Raw genomic sequence first — 27,365 nt, 5'->3', positions numbered from 1 at the left:
TCACTGTCCAGAATACTGGCTTCTTGTTCTATAACAAAAACTAAGAACTTTACGCTATGATAAAAGCATTACACAAATACAGATTTACTACTCTGCATTCTGTTCTTTCTAGGATCGAATCCTCTAAAGTCCAATTTACCTAGGCAGCTCTTCTGACTCTTGCCAACAGACTTTTTTAGTATTGGTCTGCCACAAGCTAGTCCATCTTAGCCTGAAGCAAAACATCTTCTCTTCATTATATTCTAAGTCCTGAATCAAATCTGACTCTACATTTGCCATGATTTGTCTACTGATTTGGAACATATGCAAATTCTATACATAGGCTATAAACAAAATGCATATACATTTCTACTGTTCATATTTACATACTACTTCAACAATTGTCAGGATGTAATTAATAAATAAGAAAATGAGATTATATGTCAATACAAACCTAGAATTTTTTAAAAAATAGTTGCTTCCTGAAAGCACAAGGTATCAAAGAGTAAATTGGTCATTATTTTTTAGCCTTCTAACTATGCTGGTGCATTCTGTTCTTCATGGGTAAATTTTTTTTTCTGCAGTACTGGGGATTGAACCAGAGTCTTACGCATGCTAGGCAAGTGCTCCAGTACTGGACTAAGTTCCCAGACCCTGAATTCATTCATTTTTAATTGCAGCTTATCTTCCTGGAAAGATTATGAGTGTTAAGGAAGTAAACTTCTAAAAGCAGTGTTTTCAAATTGTGGTTTGTGAAATCAATTTGTTAGCACATATGTAGTAAAGGTCATATAGTTTCAGGAAAATAAATCCAGTATATATGCATATCACCTGTAAATGTGTAGGATCATGACATAAAATTTCATTTCTTACTGTATGTGTGATCAGAATTTTAGGAATCACCATAGAAATATCAAAGAAGCCTTGATTTTGTTCCACAAGACACAAAAGATCTACAGAGCTGTTCTTTATTATGAACAGATAATAAATTCTTACCTTTTTAGAGCACTTGGCTGTGGTTTTCAGACAGCACTTCTTATGGCAAGCATACTTGCATACTGAAAAACAGGTTAAGAATGCAGCATTTTCATAAGTTTGCTATTCAATTTATCAAGCTTATTATTTTATTTTGACAACAAGGTTTTTAATTAGATCTGAGGCTGGTATAAGAACTTATTGTACTCTGTACTTTGTTAAAGAATTTAAAATGAAGTTGAAAACATGCCCAACATTTATCACCACTATCAATGAAAAAGCTTTTTCATTCTTTCAAGATTGCCTGTCCTGCTCCGGTATTTAACTCCACCAAATTCCAACAGGATATTTATCTAACTTTGTGGTTTGACTCATAAATTAGTATTCATGTTACCCCTGGTGCTCTACAACCTGCTAAAACACCAAAATTACTTATTAAGAGTTATTCTTATGGTAAGGAAGGCATTACTGTCAAAAACCCTTAGGGAAATGAAAGCCAGATATAAAGAATATCAGTTGTAAATGGGAAGATGAGATAAAGTTCAAAGAAAAAATAATTTATTGGGTGTCATATGATTGCGGCTGGGCACTTGGTAAGCAGGAAGAGACACAATAAGAGGAAGATGATGAGAACACAGTTGGTCTAAGTCATTCTTCTACACCAGCTCCAGTTCTCACATACCAAATACCTTAATATACCTTTATTCAAGCATTCAGAGTGTGATATTCTGGGTTTTCAAAGCCAAGAACAAAGGCAGAGGAAGGTGAGGGAACATTCACTGTGCAGGTAAAATCACTAGGATAATCACATAGAAAGTTAATTCCATGAAGAAATCAAACCAAGCCCATCTCAGTTATAATAACAAATTCCTTAAACTTTCAGCTTTACATCACAGTAGAAATTACTTCAAATCTTCAAGAACTGGACTAATAGTCATGTACGTTTCAAACTACTCCTTTTTTCACTCATAATTTTTTACAGTGATAATAAAAAGAAAAAAAGCACTTGCTTCAGTAGCACATATACTAAAATTGGAATGATGAAGAGATAAGTACATAGTCCCTATGCAAGGATAATGTGCAAATTCAGGAAGCATTCAATTTTTAAAAAATTGAATGTTGAACCATAGAACCTGTAAGCTTATCCAGGAATAGTGGTGATTTTGCTCTGGCAAACATAACTTTTATCCTTGCTGTCATACTGGACTCTATTCTAATATTTCCTTTATTCAACTCAGGCCATCTAGTAAAAGCAAAGTCTCACAGAATTACTGATAGCTCCAAAGTATACATCTAAAATAAGAGGAGTAAAAGCAAACAAAGATTCTCTATTAGTTAGAATCAAGCAGACCTATGAAAAGTCTGTAGTAACATTTTAGAATTTACATATTGTTGAATATAGTATAAAATGTATCTTTTTGGCTATAAACTAAGAATTCATTCATTCATTCATCTATAGGTCCATCTATACAATAAATATGTATTATAATTATGTGCCAGAACTGTTATGGCACTGTGAATAAGATTCCTGACCTTAGGTGGAACAGACTGACAAACAAGAAAACACATGAATATTTAACATAATTGCAGGTGGTCAAAGTGTTATAAAGACTACTGAAACTGTTTAAAGGGATAATTAGGGGGCAGGGTGGCATTTTAGATGAGAAAGAAAGGAAAGAGTTCTTTGAGGAGGTAATATACAAGTGGGGACATGAATAAACTGAATATGAAGTCATACTAAAATCTGGGAGAAATGAATTCAAGTAGAGTGAGCTACAAGTACAAGGATCTCAGTGACAAAGTAATGACAAAATATCGAGTTTGAACACAGTAGGTAAAGGAGAACACTGCAGGAAGATGAAGCGAAACAATTAGTATGAATTACCTTAGTTGAAGACAAAAGATAACAGAAATGTCAAGTGATTTTTAAATTCCTCAAAGATCTTTCATACTTACATTTGCAAACAGAGGCTCGGTCCATTATCCAAATTAAAGAAGAACAGTATTCACAGTATGTAGGGATGCTATATTGGGTGGCTTTAAAAATGTGACCATTGTGTTCTTCCACCTGAATGAAAAAATTAAGCTGTTCATATGAAAGCCAACATAGTAAATGCTACCCTAACATTGTAGGCAAATGGGAAATATGTCAATCTCTGAATAAGCCTTTACTGGGCACTTATTTCAGGGGGAGAATCATGATCCTCTGAGAAATAAAACATATGGTCCTTGCTTTCAAAAAGCTAACAATCTAGATACTAGATAAATATGACCAACTTATATGAAACATATCCAGGAACAGTGACAGATGCCTATAACCACAGACTCTTGGGAGGTTAAGGCAGGTGAATGGAAAATTCAAGGCCAGACTGGGCAATTTACCAAGACTGTCTCAAAATAGAAATTAAAAAACAAAAACAAAAGCAAAAACAAAAAAAACTGGGGATGTAGCTCAGTGGTAGAGTGTGCTCCTAGGATTGAATCCCCAGGGCAAAAAAACCAGCAATGCAACAAACATATAACAACTATCTTATGTGACTGAGTCAGAATGTTAAATAAAAAACAGCAGTTCTCAAATTTATTTGCTTTTATAATCCCAGAAACCTTTTACACTTGAAAACTACTGATGATCTAAAAAGGCTTGTTTACCTGTGTTATACCTATTGATATTTATTCTCCTAGAGATTAAAAATAAAAAATTAAAGAAAAAAAATTAAATTAAAGACACCTAGATTTTCATATCCACTTCTGCCCTCAAACTTTCGTAGCATGCAGTTTACTTTGAAATATATGAAGAAAATCCATTTCACACATATATGAAACTGGACAATGTAGGAATATTTTAATAGGCTTTTCAGACAATGATTCTATACTAAAACTTTACAAATGGTTATTAAAGGTTAATTAAATATGAAATGAAAAACCATACAAATGAACTCTAATGCTCTGTGAGATATACTGCTCTAGGTTTCATTAAAATTTAAAACTTAACCTTCAAAAATCCCACTAAGGGAAAAAAAAAAAAAAAAGGAACGACTAAAGATAGCAGATTAAAGGCAACCAGTACTCATTGGCTGCTGCTGCTGCTTCTTTTGTTTTTTTCTTTTTACAAACTGTATTTTGATTCATTGTACGTACGTAAATGGGGTACAACTTCTCATTTCTATGGTTGTACACAATGTAGATTCACACCATTCATGTAATCATACATGTACATAGGGTATTAATGTCTGTCTCAGTCCACTATCTTTCCTTCCCCTACCCTCTCCCACCCCATTTTCCTCTATACAATCCAAAGTTCCTCCATTGTTCTCTTGCCCCCCAACTCATGTACCATCATTCACTTATCAGAGAAAACATTCAGCCTTTGGTTTTTTGGACTTGGCTTATTTCACTTAGCATCTTCTCCAAATCCATCAATTTCCCAGCAAATGCCATAATTTTATTCTTCTTTATGGCTGAGTAATATTCCATTGTGTATATATACCACAGTTTCTTTATCCATTCATCAACTGAAGGGCATCTAGGTTGGTTCCACAATCTAGCTATTGTGAATTGAGCAGCTATGAACACTGATATGGCTGCATCACTGTAGTATTCTGATTTTAAGTCCTTTGGGTATAAACCAAGGAAAGGAATAGCTGGGTCAAATGGGGTGTCCATTCCAAGTTTTGTGAGGAATCTCCATACTGTTTTCCAGAGTGGCTGCAACAATTTGCAACTCCATCAGCAATGTATGAGAGTGTCTTTTTCCCCCTATCCATGCCAACATTTCTTCTTATTGCTTGTGTTCTTGATAATGCCATTCTAACTGGAGTTAAATGAAATCTTAGGGTAGTTTTAATTTACATTTTTCTAAAGTACTAGAGATCATGAGCACTTTTTCATATATTTGTTGATCACCTATATATCTTCTGTGAAGTGTCTGCCCAGTTCCCTGGCCCATTTATTGATTGAGTTCTTTGTATTTTTGGTGTAAAGTTTTTTAAGTTCTTTATAAATTTTGGAGATTAGTGCTAATTGGCTTCTTCATAAGATAAAATTAAAACAAATGGTGGTGCGGGGTAAGGGAAGAATGGAGGAACTTTGGATTGGGCAGAGGGGAATGAGGGGAGGTAAGTGGCAGGGAGGTGGGAAAGATGGAGGAATGAGACAGTCATCTTTACCCTATGTACATGTATAACTGCATGAATGATGTGACTCTACATCGTGTACAACCAGAAAAATGAAAAGTTGTACTCCATTTGTGTACAAGGAATCAAAATGCATTCTGCTGTCATGTATAACTAAATAGAACAAATAAAGTAAATAAACAAAAAAATGGTGAACAGCTAACCACCCATGTGTATAAATGTGGGAAAATACTAAAGTTCAATTGTGAAAACAGAGACTTGGAAAAACTCACAGACTTTGGATAGTAAAGAGAGGGTAAGACAGAGTGCCCAGTGCCAAATGTGTGGCAGCACAGTAGAGAATGGGGAGGGGATAGAGGTGAAAGAAAATAGAGACCCAGAGAGCACAGAACTTAGTACAGTGCAGGACAGGATAGTGGACCTGAGATCCACCTATCATCCTGGCCCATTCTGCCTACCTCCCTGCATATACTTATGGTACAGTAATGGGAAGTCATCTTGAGAGGGTCTTGTCTGAGCTTGCTGCTCTGGGTATCAAAGCATTTGTTTGACCCTGGGAACCCAAAACGAATACTTATACACTGAACCAGTGAACATCTGATTTGAGACCTACATTCGCTCCAAGCAATAGTCTATGAAACTAAACTGCTGGGAATTTTGTGTGGCAGAAAACCACTCTGTAACATCTAAGAGAACCAAGGTCACTTTCCCTTTAGGAATGGCAACTTTGGAAGTCAACTGTGGGAGTTAGGGGAATGAGCCACTATGTGATTACACAATGGCTTTTATGTACTGGAATACCAGTGTTGTGGAGTATGTGTGGTACTTGTAACTGCAGCCCCCACCTTCAACATGGATAGTTGTAGCCTCACAGCATTTCCCTGCCCTGACGTAAAAACAACAACAATAACAAAAAGTGCTAGAGACATTGATACACTGCTGCTAACATATCAACTCTTCCTACAAGTGCAGAAAGCAAATAAAATTGGAATAAATCTCTGCCAGGAAAATCTCTGGATTCTGCCCCAGTTCAGGGCAGTTGACAGGTATTACTGCTGGCTCCAATCACAAAACACTTCTGCTGGTTGCCAGGCAAGCAATGTAAGAGAAAGAAGAAAAAGGTGAATAACCCGAAGCTAATGCTCTCTATAAGGGACACATAACATACAAGATCACAGATCTGTTCAGCCCCAGTTGTGAACATCCACTCTTAACAATCAACCACTTTGATGAACAAGAAATTATTATTTTTTATTAAGACTCTGTTTGGTTTGAAGTTATGTGTTTTCTTCTTTTTCTACCCCCCCTTTTTAAATTTGTTTTTAGTTATACATGACAGTAGAATGCATTTTGACATATCACACATACATGTAGTATTATCCTCCCATTCTTATGGTTGTACATGATGTGGAGTTACACAGAGTATTCATATATGAACATAAGAAAGTTATGTCCAATTAATTCTACTGTCTTTCCCATTCTCATCACCCTTTTTCTCTCCCTTTTAATATTCAAAATTTTCTTCCTTTTCCATTTTTAAATTCTTTAATTGGATCTTTTTCATCTTTCCTCCTTTTGATTTTTATTTAACTGTAATTTTCAAAAAAATTTAACTTTTTCTTAACAATTTAGTTTATCCCACATTATTATTACTTTATTATTTTTAAAATTATATATATATTTTTAGTTGTAGATGCGCATTATACTTTTATTTATTTATTTCTATGTGGTGTGAAAGATCAAACCCAGTGCTTCATACAAGGGGCAAGTGCTCTACCACTGAGCCACAGTCCCAGCCCCCCACATTACTTTTGTCCCTTGCTTTTCTATTGAGAATGGTGATGTGGTTGTCACTGCTATTTGCTTCTTTCAGAATGGTGCTGGGGATTTAGCCCAGCACCTCAAGCATGGTGTGGGTACCTTGCTGCTAAGCTATACCCCTAGCTCAAGTGAGAAAAATTATATCCCAATCCAGTCTTAGCTATCCCACTCAAACCTTAGCTGTCACCTCAATGTAAAGACTAGAGAACAAAAAGGATCCCAGTCAATCACCTGGTTATGAACAGGCACAGCTGGGAGTGGCCCTGAAGTCTCACTTCTGTCATTCATCCCCAGAGCAACAACAGAGAGAAGTAAGATGATTGTAGCGGATACCACACCTATGAGGGACCACAGCGCAGCTCACTCACATAATCTTTCAGTCTGCACACTGCTGACAAGAATGGAGTAATCACAGAGGGTGTACACCATATTCTCTTCTGTCTACACATACTTCCATAGGGTCCCCATTCTTATGAGACCTACAGCAACAGTGGGTCATTCAGGGTCTGAAACAGTAGGCACTATGTCCAGAAAAAGTCACAGGGGAACTAAACTAAGAAGTTCATTTGGAATTAAGTTCAATGCTACACAACACGTGGATTATCCAGGGAATGTCATCCAAAAAAGGTTGTTCCCTAAAAAGAATCTCACAAAAAAGTAGAAGAGATTTCTATCCCCAAAGATACATTAATCATAACAGGGAAACACAAGAAATATGAAAAATCAAGGCAACATGACTTCTGTGGAAGTTAGTAACTACTAACTGATTCTTCTAAAGGTTCTAAAGTGGAATGAATAACCAGACAGTAATATGAAAAAAAAAAAAGAACATAACATACAGATCTATGGGGAATCATTAAAGGGCCAAACTAACACATAATAGAAATAGATAAGGGAACTGAGTTATAGGTTAAAGGTATAAAAAAGTTAGTCAGTGAAATAATAGCAGAATACTATTATTTAAGTATTATTATTGAAGGTACCATTCAAATACAGGAAAACTCCAAATAGACATGACCAAAAAAGAAATCTCCAGGATTCTTACTGTTAAACTACCAAAAGTACAGAATAAGAATATTAAAAGCTTCACAAAAAAAGTACTGAGTCACAAATAAAGACAAACTCAATATAATAAAAGATTTCTCAGAAACTCTAAGGCTCGGTAAAGCATGGAAAGATGTATTTCAAAAAGAAAATAACTCCAACCTAGATAACTAGATCCTCCAAAGTTATGCTTTAAAATAAAAAAAATAATAAAAATCTTATAAGAAAATCATAAAGGTCAACATATATTATTTAAAATAACCAGAAGAGAGACATCAAAATGATAGGAACTAGCACATACCTTTCAATAATAATACTGAGTGTAGTCTTAATTCTTCAATTAAAAGATGCAAACTGGATTAAAAAATAAGACCCAACAATTTTGCCTGCAAGAAACTCACTTTATAATCAAAGATACAGACTGAAAGTAAAAGGATGGAAAATGATTTTGTAAGCAAACAGAATCTGAAAACAAGTAGTAGTAGTTACACTCATCTCCAACAAAACAGACTTCCAGCCAAAATCAGGGAGAAGAGACAAAGACAGTCACTATATACTGATAAAGGGAACAATGTATATAGAAAGTATAACAATTATAAATATATATGTACTAGAAGCCAGAGCATGTAATCTTAAACACACACACACACAGACACACACACACAAAAGACAAAAACAACAACAACAAAAAACCCATTACTGGACATATAAAGGAAAAGGTAGGCCTCAGTACAACAGCAGGTGACTTAACTCCCAGTTCTCACCAATAAACAGATCATCATCCGGACAAAACAACAACAAAATCAGAGTTACATTACACTAGAGATCAAAGGAACTCAATAGACATAAAATATTCCAACATTTGCAGAATACACATTCTTTTTATCAGCTCATGAAACCTTTTCCAAAACAGATCATACTTTGTCAGTAAAGTAAATCTTGATATATGAAAACAAATTCTTGCATTTTATCAGATCATAACAAAATGAAACTATAAATCAATAGAGGGAGAAACCATATAAACACATGGATATCGAACAATACACTTTTGAAGAACAACTGGTCACTGAAGAAATGGGGGAGAAATTTTTTTAAAAAACCTATGATCAAATGAAAGCACAATATACCAGCACCCGTGGGATACAGCAAAAGCAGTATTAAGAGGTAAGTTTAAAGATAAGAGTACCTACATTTAAAAAAAAGAGAGATCTTAAAGAAATAACAGAATGATGCATCTCAAGGTCTTAGAATCCCAAAATATACAGAAGTAAAGAAATAATAAAGATTGAAGCAGAAATGAACCGAACAGAGAATGAAATAACAATATGAAGGATAAATGAAACAAAGAATTGGTTCATTGAAAAGAAAAACAAGATTGACAAATCCTTAGCAAAACTAACAAAAGATAAAAGATCCAAATAAAGAAAATCAAGGTTAAAGAGGAGATATCACTGATTTTTTGATAACAATTAGGGAGTATTTTGAAAAATTATATATCAATAAACTGTAAAATGTACAAGAAACAGACAAATTTATATATATATATCCCTCCAAAATTCAACCAAGAGGAGATTAAAAAAAAAAAAACTAAACAGTGATAAAAAGCAATGAGATTAAAGAAGTAATAAAAAGTCTCATAAGAAAGAAAAGTCCAAGACCAGACGGATTCACTGATGCATTTTATCAGGCTTTTAAAGAAAGAATATCAGAGTTCCTCCAAGTATTCCATGAAGTAGAAAGGGAAGAACTCTATGAAGTCAGTAGTAACCCTGCTACCAAAACATACGGACACAATGAAAAAGGAAACAATAAATCAGTATCCTTGAAGGACAAAGATGCACAAATCTTAAGAAAATATCTGAAAACTGAATTCAAAACCTCCCTTCATAATAAAAGTCCTAAAGAAGAATTATACCTCTACTTAATAAAGTTGTATATGATAAAAACACAGACAGTATCATACTGACCAAGGAAAAATAAAGCATTTTCTGTAAGATCGGGGACAAGACAGGATGGCCCAGGCTCACCACACTTATTTAATATAGTACTAGAATTAGAAACTTTAGCCACAGCAATTAGGCAAAAGAAATAAATAAAATTTCAAAATATACTACAAAGCCATAGTAACCAAAACAAGTATGGTATTGGCATAAAAACAAACACGAAGAATAATGGAACAGAATAGGGAACTCGAAACCATGAATCTATAGTCAACAGATTTTTGACAAAGGTGTTAGAAAGACAACCTCTTCAACAAACAATGATGGCAAATAAGACAAACCCATGTAGCAGGTTGAAACTAGACTGCTACCTTTCACCCAGTACAAAAATCAGCTCAAAGTAGATCAAACACCTAAGACTTGAAACTGAAACCACTAGAAAACAACATATGGGAAACACTTCCATATGTTGTGGTATATGGACATAATTGAGTATTATTTAGCCATAAGAAGAATGAAATGCAGGAAAACGAATGGAACTGGAGATAATCATGTTAAGCAAAATAAGCCAGACATGGAAAGACAAGTATCACACACCTTTTCTCTTGTATAGAAACTGAAAGGGAAAAAAAAAAAAAAAAAAAGATGACCTAAAAATAGAAGAGGAACTTGGAAGTGGAAAGAAAGGAGGAGAGAGGGTATTAGGAAAGGTGAATTCAAACACAACACAATATTTGCACATATGGAAATGTCTCAGGGAAAACCGATAATCTGTATAATTAATGAGTTATTAGTTAAAATGAAAGAAAAATGATGATAAGCTATATTTAGAAAAAAATATTTGCAAGTTATATATCTGATAAAGGACATCTATCCAAAATATATAAAAGAAAGTTACACACAAATAATAAGATAACCCAATTAAAAAGTGGACAAAGTATTGAATAGACATTTCAGCAAAGAAGTACAAACATGCAATAGATACATGAAACATGTTTTAACATCATTAGTTATGAGAGAAATGTAAATTAAAAGTACAGTAAGATACTATTTTATCTCCAAAGATAGAATATAACAAGGGTTGATGAGAATGTGAAGTGACTGGAACTCTCAGAATATTGAAGGTGGGATTCTGAAATGGTGCAGTCACCTGCAAAAGAGTTTTCAGTTTCTGAACATTTTACTTGCCGAGTTACCATTATGCTAAAAAGCCATATGCAAAAACCATATGAGACTCCATCTACTTGAGAATTTTAGGAAAAGCAAAACTATAGAAAGAGTAGATCTAGTCAGAAAACAGATCAAATTTGTACCTTTATCAGTTTTCTGCCTTTTAGTAATCTACCATTGAAAACAAAACCAATCACTGAATGCACTGGTCACTCAAAATTTTTCTAAAGACGCATATTACTACTTCTAGGTGCCTGGTAAACCTATTCCTTAAATATATACACAGAAATATTCTATGATAAGCTTCAAGATAGTGACATGAAAATTTGTTATTTTGTAATATGAAAAACAGGTTATAACTTACCAAATCAGTTTCTTTTTTTCTTCTTTTCTTTCTTTCTGTTTTTGGCACCTGGCAGAGGGGGTGGAGAGAAATAGAGTAATTGAGATAGCAAAGATTAACATACTTTCTTCTTTGCAAACATTCAGCTGTTTGTTCAATGGGTGCAGTTCCTTCAAGAGGAAGAGTATAATACTAATAAGCAAATTTGAGAAAATTTTAAGTTTGGTAAAACACAGTGCTAATAAGAGCATCAGTATGTAAGGATACTTTAGAGATTATTCTCTCTTTTATTTCCATATTTTGGTACTAGGGACTGAATCCAGGGACACTCTATCACTGAGCTACATACCCAGTCCTTTTTTGTTTTTTTGAGACAGGGTCTCACTAAGTTGTTGAGGTTGGCCTTGAACTTGGGTTCTCCTGCCTTAAGCTCCATTCCCAGTTGAGATTGTTCTCTTTTTGAGCCTTGCTTCTGTCTATAAGCTACACTATCATTAATTAAAATGATTATTTTAATCATTAATCAAGTGATTAATTTTAAAGAAATTTTGGGTCTGAAAAACTCTACCACAAAGGTGTAAGTTATCATTTGGGACATGGAAAAGTTCTTTTACATGTGATATTTCCTGATAACCACAGTAGAGAAAAATATTATCCTGTCCTTTAAAACTCGTAAACAAGCTAGGTGTGGTGGCAAACGAGCTTCTCAGGGGACTGAGACAGGAGGATAACTTACCAAGACTAAGTAACATAATTGCTGGTGAGGATGTGGGGAAAAAGGTACACTCTTACATTGCTGGTGGGACTGCAAATTGGTGCAACCACTCTGGAAAGCAGTATGGAGATTCCTCAAAATACTAGGAATGGAACCACCAATTATCCATTCCTCAGCATATAACCAAAAGATTTAAAATCAGCATACTATAGTGATACAGTCCCATCAAAGTTTATAGCAGCTCAATTCACAATAGCTAAGCTATAGAACCAATGTAGGTGCCCTTCAACAGATGAATGGATAAAGAAAATGCAGTGAATACACAATGGAATATTATTCAGCCTTAAAGAAGAATAAAAAATTATGGCATTTGCCATTAAATGGATGGAACTGGAGACTATCATGCTAAATGAAATAAGCCAATCCCCCAAAACCAAAGGCTGAATGTTCTCTCTGATATGTGGATGCTAACTCAAAATAGTCAGTGGGGATTCCCACCAGATTGGACAGGCAGAGTGGGAGAAGGAGAGGAGGAATGAGAATGGAAAGACAACAGAATGAATAGGACATATCCTATGTAACTCCACATAATGTACAACCACAAAAATGGGGGACAAATGGGAAGTTGTACTCCAGGTATGTATGATATGTCAAAATACATTCTACTGTCATATGTAACTAAAAAGAAAAAATTTAAAAATGTTTAAAAGAGAGAGAGAGAGAAAAAAAAGGACTGCATCAAAATAAAACTAAAAGTCCTGGGGCCTGATATGTAGTTCAGTGATACAGCACTTGCCTTAGCTCAACTCTGGGTTCAATCTCCCAGGATGGCCAAAAAGCAAAGGAAGGGAAGGAAAAAGTGGAAACGTGGAACTAGGTAATAAATCTCAGCTTCTCCACAGTTCAGAGAACAGCTGATCAGAGGGGTGAATGACAAAAGGAATGCACTAAGACATTATACTGGACAGTGAGAGACTTGAAGTCTTGGTTCCTGGAACAGAAAACAGGAAAGAATTTGTTAACTCTAAACCCTGAGCTTTTTTGGGGGGAGGGGTAAAAAAGGGAAAGAGGGAGAGGCAAAGTTGACAGGATGATTTTGGTAAAAATGAAAGAAAACAAAGTTATATATAATTAAGCTGGGATAGAAGATGCAAAGCCATTTAGTGAGCAAGAAGTGAACAACATATTTCAAATTGTTGCAGAAAACTATGCAACCATATTGCAGAGACCATGGCTAAGCCTCCTCACTAGAAGGAATTAAATCTACAGTTTTTGTCCCATCTACAGAGAGAAGCAAATACTATTACAGCATCATAGCAAAAGCCTTCAAAATGAGCTGTTAGAGTAATATGTATAGAGGGATCACTGCTAGCTGAAGGTTGCTGATATCAACCCCACCCCGACAAAGGGGAAGTACAATAGAGTGGAACAAAAAGCAAGTAAATCACTTTCAGGGAGTGTGGCACATAGGGAGCAGCAAGTGTGACAGCTGCTAGCCACAGCTATGGGAGACAGCCTCTTCTGAGCACACACAGACTGTCTGCCAACAGTTAGGCCTGACAGCAGCTGTGCAAGCCCAGCATTTGGAAGAATAACCCTGTGCCCCGGCACAGGCACAACAGGAGTGGCACACAGATTTATACCCCATCTACACTGGCTACCACTGACTGCACCTAGATAAGAGTCAAGCCTCTGTGCATGATCTGGTGGTTAACTTTGTCAGAAATACTGTGTATGACACAGAAGTGTCCCACAGATCCCTGCAACCTAGAACCAACCCTTAAATATGCACCCAGAGATGCTGTCACTAAGCAGAATGATGTGGGCCTGATGTTGCACAAGTCCCAGCAGCTGGCAGAAGCCATCCAAGCCCCAGAAGTGCTGTACTTGCAAGAGGCAGCCTGCATATGCATGCTCCACAGAGGCTGGCCACAATTCAGCATGCCCAGAGGCAGGCCCACAGACATGCAATCCCTAGGTGGGGAAAGCTACCCTTTACCTCCCATGAGTCACTTAGCACCATTAATGTTGGACCACCATGCTTCTGCCACAAGTTGCCATGCACCTTGAAATCTACATGGGTGAGTTCACACCTATTTTGATAGCTATGGGTACATGAAGCATTTATACAGGTGGGTACACAAGACAAAATTCCCAACATTCCCAAACAGTGAAAGATCTGATCACTAGGCCACAGATAAACAGGGGTTGCTTCCTCTGGCTCTCCCTCCAGAAAGTGACCAGAACACCCAGACACCCAAGAACATCAAGAGCCTCTCAGATTTCAATCAGAGGTAAGTTAATGAGGTTATCGTCCATGTTCAGAGAAACTTCAGAGGTAAAGTTGAGAGGGTATGGCTATCAGGAAGGTTCAATAAGAAGTCTCTCCATCTCACATAGTTTGGCATGAAATAACGTAAATCTCTCTAGTGTCAGTTTTTTATTTCACTGATACTTTCTCCTGAGGAAAGAAGGAAGATCAAAATACACAAGAATTGTAGGACAGCTTTAACGAACCAAACTTAAGGAATACTGGTATAGAGGAAAGAGTAGAGATAAAGGTTAATGGCACTGATAGCCTATTTAGTGACGTAACAGCAGACATATTTTCAAACCTTGAAAATGAAATGGGCATTCAGATACTTCTCCATTACACATTATAATTAAATGTCAAATATACAGAGTAAGAATAAAATTCTAAAAGCCTTCAAGAGACAAATGTCAAGTAAACCAGTAAGAATAACAAGACTGCAAAGAAGAAAACTTCATATCCAGGAGGCCTTGGAAGGATGTTTCAAGTCCTCAGGAAAAAAACTCCCAAACAAGACTGCTATGTCCAGCAAAGCTATCCTATAGAATTAAAGGAGATATATAAACCTTCCAAGATAACCATGAACTAAAAGAATTGATGACTACTAAACCAGCAATGCAGAAGTTACTTTAAAAAAACAGAGCCCAGGAAAGGAAAAATTTCATTAGAAGACTAGGTAAGCAAATGAGAATTACTGTTGAATTAAACATTAGAAGTAAATAAAACAATGTAAATGGTCTCACTCTCCAATTAAAAGACATAGTCTGATAGACTTGATTAAAAAATGAGACCCAACTCTAAGTTACTTACAAGACACACCTCACATGCAAAGGCACAGGATAAAAGTGAAAGGATGGAAAAGGATTTTCTATAAAAACAGAAACCTGAAAGCAATTAGGTAGCTACTCTCTTTCTGACAAAGCAGACTTCAATATCATCAGAAGAGACAAAGAAGGTCATTACACACTAGTAAAGGGAACAATTCAACAAAAAGATATAACAAAAGATAATACATATACAAAAATCAGTGCACTAATTACATAAAATAAACACTACTTGATATAAAAGCTCACATAGATCCTCATACAGTAATAGTAATTTATTTCTCACCAACAGAGAGCCATCCAGTCAGAAAATCAGCAGACATTTCCTTAAGTCTACAGAATATTTCATCTAATAACAGCTGAACACACATCCTTCTCTACTGTTCATGGAACTTTCTCCATAAAAGACCATACCTTAGGCCACAAATATAAATATATTTCAGCAAAATACAAACATATGTTTAATTCTTCACATCTTATCATAATGGAATAAAATTAGAAATCAAAAGCAAGAAACACTATAAAAATGAAACAGACTGAACAATACATTTGTGAACAATGAATGGGTCACATAAAAAATTGAGAGAAATTTAAAAATTCTTGGAATCAAACAATAGAGATATATCATACCAGAATCTCTGGGACACTATGAAAGCAGTTCTTTTTTTTTTTATTAATTTTTTAAAATTATTTTAAACAAATGGGATACATGTTGTTTCTCCATTTGTACATGGAGTCGAGGCATACCATTTGTGTAATCATAAATTTACATAGGGCAATGTTGTTTGATTCATTCTGTTATTTTTTTCCCTTCCCCCCACCCCTCCTACCACTCTTTTCCCTCTATACAGTCCTTCCTTCCTCCATTCTTACCACCCTCCTTATCCCTAACCCTAAAACTAACCCTAACCCTAATGCTAACCCCTCCCGCCCCCAATTATGTGTCATCATCCGCTTAACAGCGAGATCATTTGTCCTTTAGATTTTTGAGATTGGCTTATCTCACTTAGCATGATATTCTCCAATTTCATTCATTTGCCTGCAAATGCCATAATTTTATCATTCTTTATGGAGGAGTAATATTCCATTGTATATATATGCCACAGTTTCTTTATCCATTCATCAACTGAAGGGCATCTAGGTTGTTTCCACAAACTGGTTATGGTGAATAGAGCAGCTATGAACGTTGATGTGGCTGTATCTCTGTAGTATGCTGATTGTAAGTTCCTTTGGGTATAGGCCAAGGAGTGGGATAGCTGGGTCAAATGGTTGTTCCATTCCAAGCTTTCTGAGGAATCTCCATACTGCTTTCCAGAGTGGCTGCACTAATTTGCATCCCCACCAGCAATGTATGAGTGTACCTTTCTCCCCACATCCTCGCCAACACCTATTGTTGCTTGTGTTCTTGATAATCGCCATTCTAATTGGGGTGAGATGAAATCTTAGGGTAGTTTTGATTTGCATTTCTCTTATTACTACAGATGGTGAGCATTTTTTCATATATCTGTTGATTGCTTGTATATCTTCTTCTGTGAAGTGTCTGTTCATTTCCTTAGCCCATTTGTTGATTGGATTATTTGTATTCTTCATGTAGAGTTTTTTGAGTTCTTTATAGATTCTGGAAATTAGCGCTCTATCTGAAGTATGAGTGGCAAAGATTTTCTCCCACTCTGTAGGCTCTTTCTTCGCATTGCTGATAGTTTCCTTTGCTGAGAGAAAGCTTTTTAGTTTGAATCTATCCCAGCTGTTGATTCTTGCTTTTATTTCTTGTGCTATGGGAGTCCTGTTAAGGAAGTCTGATCCTAAGCCAACAAGTTGAAGGTTTGGACCTACTTTTTCTTCTATAAGATGCAGGGTCTCTGGTCTGATTCCGAGGTCCTTGATCCATTTTGAGTTGGGTTTTGTGCAAGGTGAGAGACAGGGGTTTAATTTCATACTGTTGCATATGGATTTCCAATTTTCCCAGCACCATTTGTTGAAGAGGCTATCTTTTCTCCATTGCATATATTTAGACCCTTTGTCTAGTATGAGAAAATTGTACTTATTTGGGTTTGTGTCCATGTCCTCTATTCTGTACCATTGATCACCTGTCTATTTTGGTACCAATACCATGCCGTTTTTGTTACTATTGCTTTGCAATAGAGTTGAAGATCTGGTATTGCAATACCCCCTGCTTCGCTCTTTCTACTGAGGATTGCTTTAGCTATTCTGGGTTTTTTATTCTTCCAGATAAATTTCATAATTGCTTGCTCTATTTCTGTAAGGTACGTCATTGGGATTTTAATTGGAATTGCATTGAATCTGTATAGCACTTTTGGTAGTATGGCCATTTTGACAATATTAATTCTGCCTATCCAGGAACATGGGAGATCTTTCCATCTTCTAAGGTTTTCTTTAATTTCTTTCTTTAGTGTTCTGTAGTTCTCATTGTGGAGGTCTTTCACCTCTTTTGTGAGATTGATTCCCAAGTATTTTATTTTTTTCGATGCTATTGTGAATGGGGTAGTTTTCCTCACTTCTCTTTCTGAAGATTCATCACTTATGTATAAAAATGCATTGGATTTATGAGTATTGATCTTGTAACCTGCTACTTTACTGAATTCACTTATGAATTCTAAAAGTTTTCTGGTGGAATTTCCAGGTTCCTCTAAATATATAATCATATCATCAGCGAACAGGGATAGTTTGAGTTCTTCTTTTCCTATTCCTATCCCTTTAATTTCTTTGGTTTGTCTAATTCCTCTGGCTAGAGTCTCAAGGACGATGTTGAATAGAAGTGGTGAAAGAGGGCATCCCTGACTTGTTCCAGTTTTTAGGGGAAATGCTTTCAGTTTTTCACCATTTAGAATGATATTGGCCATGGGCTTAGCGTAGATGGCCTTTACAATGTTAAGGAATGTTCCCACTACCCCAATTTGTTCTAGTGTTTTGAGCATGAAGGGATGCTGTATTTTATCAAATGCTTTTTCTGCGTCTATTGAAATAATCACGTGATTCTTAACTTTAAGTCTGTTGATATGGTGAATGGCATTTATTGATTTCCGGATATCGAACCAACCTTGCATCCCTAGGATAAAACCCGCTTGATCGTGGTACACTATCTTTTTAATATATTTTTTGTATGCGATTTGCTAAAATTTTGTTGAGAATTTTTGCGTCAACGTTCATTAAGGATATTGGTCTGAAATTTTCTTTCCTCGATGTGTCTCTGTCTGGTTTAGGTATCAGGGTGATATTGGCTTCATAGAACGAGTTTGGGAAGGTTCCCTCCTCTTCTATTTCATGGAATACTTTGAGGAGTATTGGAATGAGCTCTTCTTTATAGGTTTTGTAGAACTCGGCTGAGAACCCATCTGGTCCTGGACTTTTCTTTGTTGGTAGGCTTTTGATGACCTCTTCTATTTCACTGCTTGAAATTGTTATTTAAGTTGTGTATGTCCTCCTGATTCAGTTTAGGTAATTCATATGTCTCTAGAAACTTGTTGATGTCTTCGAGGTTTTCTGTTTTGTTGGAGTATAGATTTTCAAAATAGCTTCTAATTATGTTTCATATTTCACTCGTGTCTGTCGTGATATTTCCTTGTTCATTCTGAATTTTAGTAATTTAAGTTTTCTCCCTCTTTCTCTTTGTTAGTGTGGCTAAGGGTTTATCAATTTTGTTTATTTTTTCAAAGAACCAACTTTTTATTTTGTCAATTTTTTCGATTGTTTCTTTTGTTTCAATTTCGTTGATTTCCGCTCTGATTTTAACTATTTCCTGACTTCTACTACTTTTGATGTTGGTCTGCTCTTCTTTTTCTAGGACTTTGAGCTGTAGTGTTAAGTCGTTTATTTGTTGATTTTTACTTCTTTTGTGAATGGGCTCCATGAAATAAATCTTCCTCTAAGTACTGCTTTCATAGTGTACCAGAGATTTTGATATGATGGGTCTTTGTTCTCATTTACTTCTAAGAATTTTTTTATTTCCCTCCTGATGTCTTCTGTTATCCATTCATCATATAATAGCATATTATTTAATCTCCAGATATTGGAGAAGTTTGTTTTTTATTCCATCATTTATTTCTAACTTCAATCCATTATGATCTGATAGAATACAAGGTAGTATCTCTATCTTCTTGTATTTGCTAATAGTAGCTTTGTGGCATAAAATATGGTCTATTTTAGAGAAGGATCCATGTGCTGCTGACAAAAAGTATATTCGTTCTTTGTTGGATGGTATATTATATATATGTCCATTAAGTCTAAATGGTTGATATTGAGATCTATGGTTTCTTTATTCAATTTTTGTTTGGAAGATCTATCCAGTGGTGAGAGAGGCATGTTAAAATCACCTAGTATTATGTGTAATGGTCTATTTGATTTCTGGAATTGAGAAAGATTTGTTTGACGTACATGGATGAGCCAATGTTCGGGGCATAGATATTTATGATTGTTATTTCTTGCTGATTTATGCTTTCCTTAAGCAGTATGTACTGTCCTTCTTTATCCCTTCTAACTAGTTTTGGCTTGAAGTCCACATTATCTGAAATGAGGATGGATACTCCAGCTTTTTTGCTGTGTCCGTGTGCATGGTATGTGTTTTCCCATCCTTTCACCTTTAGTCTATGGGTATCTCTTTCTATGAGATGAGTCTCTTGCAGGCAACATATTGTTGGATCTTTCTTTTTAATCCAATTTGCCATTCTATGTCTTTTGATTGGTGAGTTCAGGCCATTAACATTCAGTTTTTATTGTGATATGATTTGTATTCCAAGTCATTTGACTCATTTTTTAAAAAATTTTTTACTGTAAACAAATGGGATACATGTTGTTTCTCTGTTTGTAAATGGCGTAAAGGTATACCATTTGTGTAATCATACATTTACATAGGATAATGTTGTTTGACTCATTCTGTTATTTTTTCCCTTCCCCCCCAACCCTCCTACCCCTCTTTTCCCTCTATACACTCCTTCCTTCCTCCATTCTTGCCCCACTCCCTAACCCTAACTCCTGCCCTAACACTAACCCCTCACACCCCCCCATTATGTGTCCTCATCCACTTATTAGCGATATCATTCGTCTTTTGGTTTTTTGAGATTGGCTTATCTCAGTTAGCATGATACTCTCCAATTTCATCCATTTGCCTGCAAATGCATAATATTATCATTATTTATGGCTGAGTAATATTCCATTTTATGTATATACCACAGTTTCTTTATCCATTCATCAATTGAAGGACATCTAGGTTGGTTCCACAATCTGCCTATTGTGAACTGAGCAGCTATGAACACTGATGTGGCTGTATCTCTGTAATATGTTGATTTTAAGTCCTTTGGGTATAGGCCAAAGAGTGGGATAGCTGGGTCAAATGGTTGTTCCATTCCAAGTTTTCTAAGGAGTCTCCACACTGCTTTCCAGAGTGGCTGCACTAATTTGCAGCCCCACCAGCAATGTATGAGTGTACCTTTCTCCCCACATCCTCGCCAACACCTGTTGTTGCCTGTGTTCTTGATAATCGCCATTCTAATTGGGATGAGATTGAATCTTAGGGTGGTTTTGATTTGCATTTCTCTTATTACTAGAGATGTTGAACATTTTTTCATATGTTTGTTGATTGCTTGTACATCTTCTGTAAAGTGGGTATTCATTTCCTTAGCCCATTTGTTGATTGGATTATTTGCATTCTTCATGTAGAGTTTTTTGAGTTCTTTATAGATTCTGGAGATTAGTGCTCTATCTGAAGTATGATTTTCTCCCACTCTCTAGGCTCTTTCTTCGCATTGCTGATAGTTTCCTTTGCTGAGAGAAAGCTTTTTAGTTTGAATCTATCCCAGTTGTTGATTCTTGCTTTTATTTCTTGTGCTATGGGAGTCCTGTTGAGGAAGTCTGGTCCTAAGCCGACAAGTTGAAGATCTGGACCTACTTTTTCTTCTATAAGATGTAAGGTCTCTGGTCTGATTCCGAGGTCCTTAATCCATTTTGAGTTTAGTTTCGTGCATGGTGAGACATATGGGTTTAGTTTCATTCTGTTGCATATGGATTTCCAATTTTCCCAGCACCATTTGTTAAAGAGGCTATCTTTTCTCCATTGCATATTTTTGGCACCTTTGTCTAGTATGAGAAAATTGTAGTTATATGGGTTTCTGTCCGTGTCCTCTATTCTGTACCACTGCTACCAATACCATGCCGTTTTTGTTACTATTGCTTTGTAGTAGAGTTGAAGATCTGGTATTGCAATACCCACTGCTTCGCTCTTTCTACTGAGGATTGCTTTAGCTATTCTGGGTTTTTTATTCTTCCAGATGAATTTCATAATTGCTTGCTCTATTTCTGTAAGGTACGTCATTGGGATTTTAATTGGAATTGCATTGAATCTGTATAGCACTTTAGGTAGTATGGCCATTTTGACGATATTAATTCTGCCTATCCAAGAACATGGGAGATCTTTCCATCTTCTGAGGTTTTCTTTAATTTCTTTCTTTAGTGTTCTGTAGTTCTCATTGTGGAGGTCTTTCACCTCTTTTGTGAGATTGATTCCCAAGTATTTTATTTTTTTCGATGCTATTGTGAATGGGGTAGTTTTCCTAATTTCTCTTTCTGAAGATTCATCTCCTATGTATAAAAAAACATTAGATTTATGTGCATTGATCTTATATCCCGCTACTTTACTGAATTCACTTATGAATTCTAAAAGTTTTCTGGTGGAATTTCCTGGTTCCTCTAAGTATATAATCATATCATCAGCAAATAGGGACAGTTTGAGTTCTTCTTTTCCTATTAGTATCCCTTTAATTTCTTTGGTCTGTCTAATTGCTCTGGCTAGAGTTTCAAGGACGATATTGAAAAGAAGTGGTGAAAGAGGGCATCCCTGCCTTGTTCCAGTTTTTAGGGGGAATGCTTTCAGTTTTCCACCATTTAGAATGATATTAGCCATGGGCTTAGCATAGAGGGCCTTTACAATGTTAAGGAATGTTCCCACTACCCCAATTTGTTCTAGTGTTTTGAGCATGAAGGGATGCTGTATTTTATCAAATGCTTTTACTGCATCTATTGTAATAATCATGTGATTCTTGACTTGAAGTCTATTGATATAGTGAATTATATTTATTGATTTCCTGATGTTGAACCAACCTTGCATCCCTGGATGAAACCCGCTTGATCATGGTGCATTATCTTTTTAATATATTTTTGTATGCGATTTGCTAAAATTTTGTTGAGAATTTTTGTGTCAATGTTCATTAAGGATATTGGTCTGAAATTTTCTTTCCTCGATGTGTCTCTCTCTGGTTTAGGTATCAGGGTAATATTGGCTTCATAGAATGAGTTTGGGAGGGTTCCCTCCTCTTCTATTTTATGGAATACTTTGAGAAGTATTGGAATGAGCTCTTCTTTAAAGGTTTTGTAGAACTCGGCTGAGAACCCATCTGGTCCTGGACTTTTCTTTGTTGGTAGGCTTTTGATGACCTCTTCTATTTCATTACTTGAAATTGGTCTATTTAAATTGTGTATGTCCTCCTCGTTCAGTTTAGGTAATTCATATGTCTCTAGAAACCTGTTGATGTCTTCGAAATTTTCTATTTTGTTGGAGTATAGATTTTCAAAATAGCTTCTAATCATGTTTTATATTTCAGTTGTGTCTGTTGTGATATTTCCTTGTTCATTCCGAATTTTAGTGATTTGGGTTGTCTCTCATCTTCTCTTTGTTAGTTTGGCTAAAGGTTTATCAATTTTGTTTATTTTTTCGAAGAACCAACTATTTATATTGTCAATTTTTTGTATTGTTTCTTTTGTTTCAATTTTGTTGATTTCAGTTCTGAGTTTAACTATTTCCTGTCTTCTACTACTTCTGGGGTTGGTCTGTTCTTCTTTTCCTAGGGCTTTGAGCTGTAGTGTTAGGTCATTTACTTGTTGAGTTTTACTTCTTTTATTAAATGCGCTCCATGAAATATATTTTCCTCTAAGTACTGCTTTCATAGTGTCCCAGAGATTTTGATATGATGTTTCTTTGTTCTCATTTACCTCTAAGAACTTTTTAATTTCCTTCCTAATATCTTCTGTTATCCATTCATCATATAATAGCATATTGTTTAATCTCCAGGTATTGGAGTAGTTTCTGTTTTTTACTCTTTCATTTATTTCTAACTTCAATCCATTATGATCTGATAGAATACAAGGTAGTGTCTCTATCTTCTTGTATTTGCTAACATTAGCTTTGTGGCATAATATATGGTCTATTTTAGAGAAGGATCCATGTGCTGCTGAGAAGAAAGAGTATTCGCTCTTGGTTGGATGGTATATTCTATAAATGTCTGTTAAGTCTAAATTATTGATTGTGTTATTGAGATCTATGGTTTCTTTGTTCAATTTTTGTTTGGAAGATCTGTCCAGTGGTGAGAGAGGCGTGTTAAAATCACCTAGTATTATGTGTTATGGTCTATTTGGTTTCCAAAATTGAGAAGGATTTGTTTGACATACATGGATGAGCCACTGTCTGGGGCATAGATGTTTATGATTGTTATATCTTGCTGATTTATGCTTCCCTTAAGCAGTATGAAATGTCCTTCTTTATCCCTTCTGACTAACTTTGGCTTGAAGTCCACATTATCTGAAATGAGGATGGATACTCCAGCTTTTTTGCTGAGTCCATGTGCATGGTATGTTTTTTCCCCATCCTTTCCCCTTCAGTCTATGGGTAACTCTTTCTATGAGGTGAGTCTCTTGCAGGCAACATACTGTTGGATCTTTCTTTTTAATCCAATCTGCCAGTCTATGTCTTTTGATTGATGAATTCAGGCCATTAACATTCAGGGTTATTATTGAGATATGATTTGTATTCCCGGTCATTTGGTTCATTTTAAACATTTTATTTATTTATTTTTGACACACCTTGGTTCCTCCTTTATTTGACAGTTCCTTTAGGCTAATTCCTCCCTTTGCTGATTTGCTTCTTTGTTTTTTATCTCTTCCTCATGGAATATTTTGCTGAGAATGTTCTGTAATGCTGGCTTTCTTTTTGTAAATTCTTACAGCTTTTGTTTATCATGGAATGATTTAATTTCATCATCAAATTTGAAGGTAAGTTTTGCTGGGTATAAGATTCTTGGTTGGCATCCATTTTCTTTCAGAGCTTGAAAAATGTTGTTCCAGGCCCTTCTAGCTTTTAGGGTCTGGATTGAAAAATCTGCTGATATCCGTATTGGTTTCCCCCTGAATGTAATTTGGTTCTTTTCTCTCACAGCCTTTAAAATTCTGTCTTTATTTTGTATGTTCGGTATTTTCATAATAATGTGCCTTGGAATGGGTCTGTTGTAATTTTGTGTATTTGGAGTTCTATAAGCCTCTTGTACTTGATTTTCCATTTCATTCTTCAGATTTGGGAAATTTTCTGGTATTATTTCATTGAAAAGATTGTTCATTTCTTTGGTTTGTTTCTCTAAGCCTTCCTCAATTCCAATAATTCTCAAATTTGGCCTTTTCATGATATCCCATAGTTCTTGCAAATTCTGTTCATGATTTCTTACCATCTTCTCTGTTTGTTCAACTGTGTTTTCAAGGTTAAACATTTTGTCTTCAATATCTGAGGTTCTGTCTTCCAGGTGTTCTATCCTACTGGTTATGCTTTCTATGCAGTTCTTAACTTGGTTTATTGTTTCCTTTATTTCAAGGATTTCTGTTTGTTTTTTTTTTTTCAATATCTCTAACTCTTTATTGAAATAATCGTTTGCTTCCCGTATTTGCTCTTTTAACTGTCGATTGGTGCGATCATTCAATGCCTGCATTTGCTCTTTCATCTCATCATTCAATGCCTGCATTTGCTCTTTCATCTCATCGTTTGCTTCCCTGATCATTGTAATTATGTACATTCTGAACTCCCTTTCTGTCATTTCTTCTGCCGTGCTGTCGTTGGATTTTATTGATGTAACATCTAGATTTGTTTGGGGCATTTTCTTCCCTTGTTTTCTCATATTGTTCAGGAATCAGTGGGTCATTAAGATATTGCAGATTTCCTCTATTGACTTATAATGTCCCTGAAGATTGCTAGTATATCCCCTCTTATCCTACAGTAGCCTGCAGTCTTAGAGGAAGTTGATAATGCGGTGCTCCACAAGAAAGCTGCCTCTCTAGGGTTGGTGACCCTCAGGTGGGATATATTCCCTGATAGTGGGCAGAGGTGCCTCCACTTGTTGACCAATGGTCATCCAAAGGGGAACTAGGCTGTGGGCTGAGGCAAGGCCTGTTTGTGCCTGTGTCTCTGGTTTTACCGTCCTTGTAGGAAAACCTCACCTGGCAGGGAAGACTCACCCGGTGGGGAGGTCTCGCTGGTCAGTTCCCCTCCTAGAGGTTCCCCTCAATCTACAACTACCGCCTGGTTTGGGCTGTCTTCCTCTGCAACGTTCCCAGGGGCCCAGACCTACCTCCTGGGCCTGGGAGCCTCAGCCTTCACAGATGAGTCTCCTTAGGCTGCCTCTCCTCAGAGAATCTGCCCGCAGTCCTGGAAACTTCGCTCTGCCCCTAGGCGTGTTTCTGTGCGGCTCTTCCACCAAGAAGTTGCCTAGATCCTGGGACCCTGCTCTGCATCTAATCGCCTGTCTATGCGGCCCTTCCTCTGAGTCGCCACCTGGAGCCCCGTACAATAGCTCCGAGACCCAGAGACCCGCCATACACCTCTTCCTCTGGACAGCCACCCGGTGTTCCAACACAGTCACTAGGAGTCCAAGTAACTCACTTCGCGTTTCCTCCTCCCGCCAACTGCCTATAGTCCTAGGCAGTCACTCCAAGTCCAAGTGACCCGCCCTGTTCCTCCTCCTCCTCCTCGGGGTAGCCCCCCGGGTGTTCAGGAGTGGTTGTTCGGAGACCAAGCGATCCACCGTGCTCCTCCTCCAGGCAGGCCACCGGTGTTCAGGAGCGGTCTCTTTGAGTCCAAACAACTCACCACTTGCCTCCTCCTCTGGCAACCGCCTGTGGCTCTGATGCAGTCACTCCTAGACCAAGTGACCCGCCGTGCTTCTCCTCTTCCTCTGGGCAGCCCCCCGGTGTTCAGAAACGATCGCTCTGAGTCCAAACAGCTCGCCACACAGCTCCTCCTCAGGCAGCCGCCAGGAGTCCCAGTGGTTGCTCCGAGTCCAAGTGCTGTGCTGAGCCGCCTCCTCTATGATGATCCCAGTTGTCCGTGTTTACCGCTCCAGTGGGGGGAGGGGCGTCTTGCCGGGCAACTCTACTTCACAAAGTTCCCTGCGTTCCGGGACTACCGCCCCATCCAGAACGCCTCCCCAACGGGAGAGACTCACCCGGCGGCTTTGAGTTGGTCCCAAGTCACTCACTGTCTCCTCTTTTGAATCCTGAGTAGTCCTGGAGCAACATGAAATGCAGTCATCTTGTCCGCCATCTTGAAACCCTCATTTTTGTTTCTTGACATGATTTGGTTTCTCCTTTATTTGGCTATTCCTTTAGGCTAGTTCCTCCCGTTGCTGATTTGCATCGTTGTTTTTCATCTATTCCTCATGGAATATTTTGCTGAGAATGTTCTGTAATGCCGTGTTTCTTTTTGTAAATTCCTTTAGCTTTTGTTTATCATGGAAGGATCTTATTTCATCGTCAAATCAGAAAGTAAGTTTTGCTGGGTATAAGATTCTTGGTTGGCATCTGTTTTCTTTCAGGGATTGGTAAATGTTGTTCCAGGCCCTTCTAGCTTTTAGGGTTTGGTTTGAAAAATCTGCTGATATTCTTATTGGTTTCCCTCTGAATTTGATTATTTTCTCTCGTGGCCTTTAAAATTCTGTCTTTATTTTGTATGTTAGGTATTTTCATAATAATGTGCCTTGGTGTGGGTCTGTTGTAATTTTGTATATTTGGAGTCCTATAAGCCTCTTATACTTGGTTTTCCATTTCGTTCTTCAGATTTGGGAAATTTTCTGATATGATTTTATTGAATAGATTGTTCATTCCTTTGGTTTGTTTCTCTAAGCCTTCTTAAATTTGGCCTTTTCATGATATCCCATAATTCTTATAGATTCTGTTCATGATTTCTTACCATCTTCTCTGTTTGGCCAACTTTGTTTTCAAGATTAAATATTTTGTCTTTAATGTCTGAGGTTCTGTCTTCCAGGTGTTCTATCCTATTGGTTATGCTT

General features: G+C 36.6%; 1 protein-coding gene and 1 non-coding gene across 2 annotated transcripts in view; one reads left to right on the top strand and one right to left on the bottom strand.

Annotated features, from left to right (window-relative positions):
• Myo9a (myosin IXA) overlaps nt 1-27,365 on the bottom strand; it is a 251,023-nt gene continuing 223,658 nt past the window's right edge. The window contains exons 33-36 of the mRNA XM_047539276.1: nt 11,427-11,474; nt 2,911-3,022; nt 811-1,037; nt 1-54 (exon numbers count right to left, since the gene is read on the bottom strand). Coding sequence (XP_047395232.1) covers nt 1-54; nt 811-1,037; nt 2,911-3,022; nt 11,427-11,474 — 441 coding nt within the window. The remainder of the gene's footprint in view (nt 55-810; nt 1,038-2,910; nt 3,023-11,426; nt 11,475-27,365) is intronic.
• LOC124978417 (U6 spliceosomal RNA) lies at nt 1,961-2,062 on the top strand. The gene has a single exon (XR_007107439.1). It is a non-coding gene; the product is annotated as a U6 spliceosomal RNA (small nuclear RNA).

The sequence above is a fragment of the Sciurus carolinensis genome, chromosome 2 (genome assembly GCF_902686445.1).
Source record: "Sciurus carolinensis chromosome 2, mSciCar1.2, whole genome shotgun sequence".
Taxonomy (NCBI): domain Eukaryota; kingdom Metazoa; phylum Chordata; class Mammalia; order Rodentia; family Sciuridae; genus Sciurus; species Sciurus carolinensis.
The sequence above is the reverse complement of the archived record's forward strand: the minus strand, read 5'-3'. Positions and strand labels throughout refer to the sequence as shown.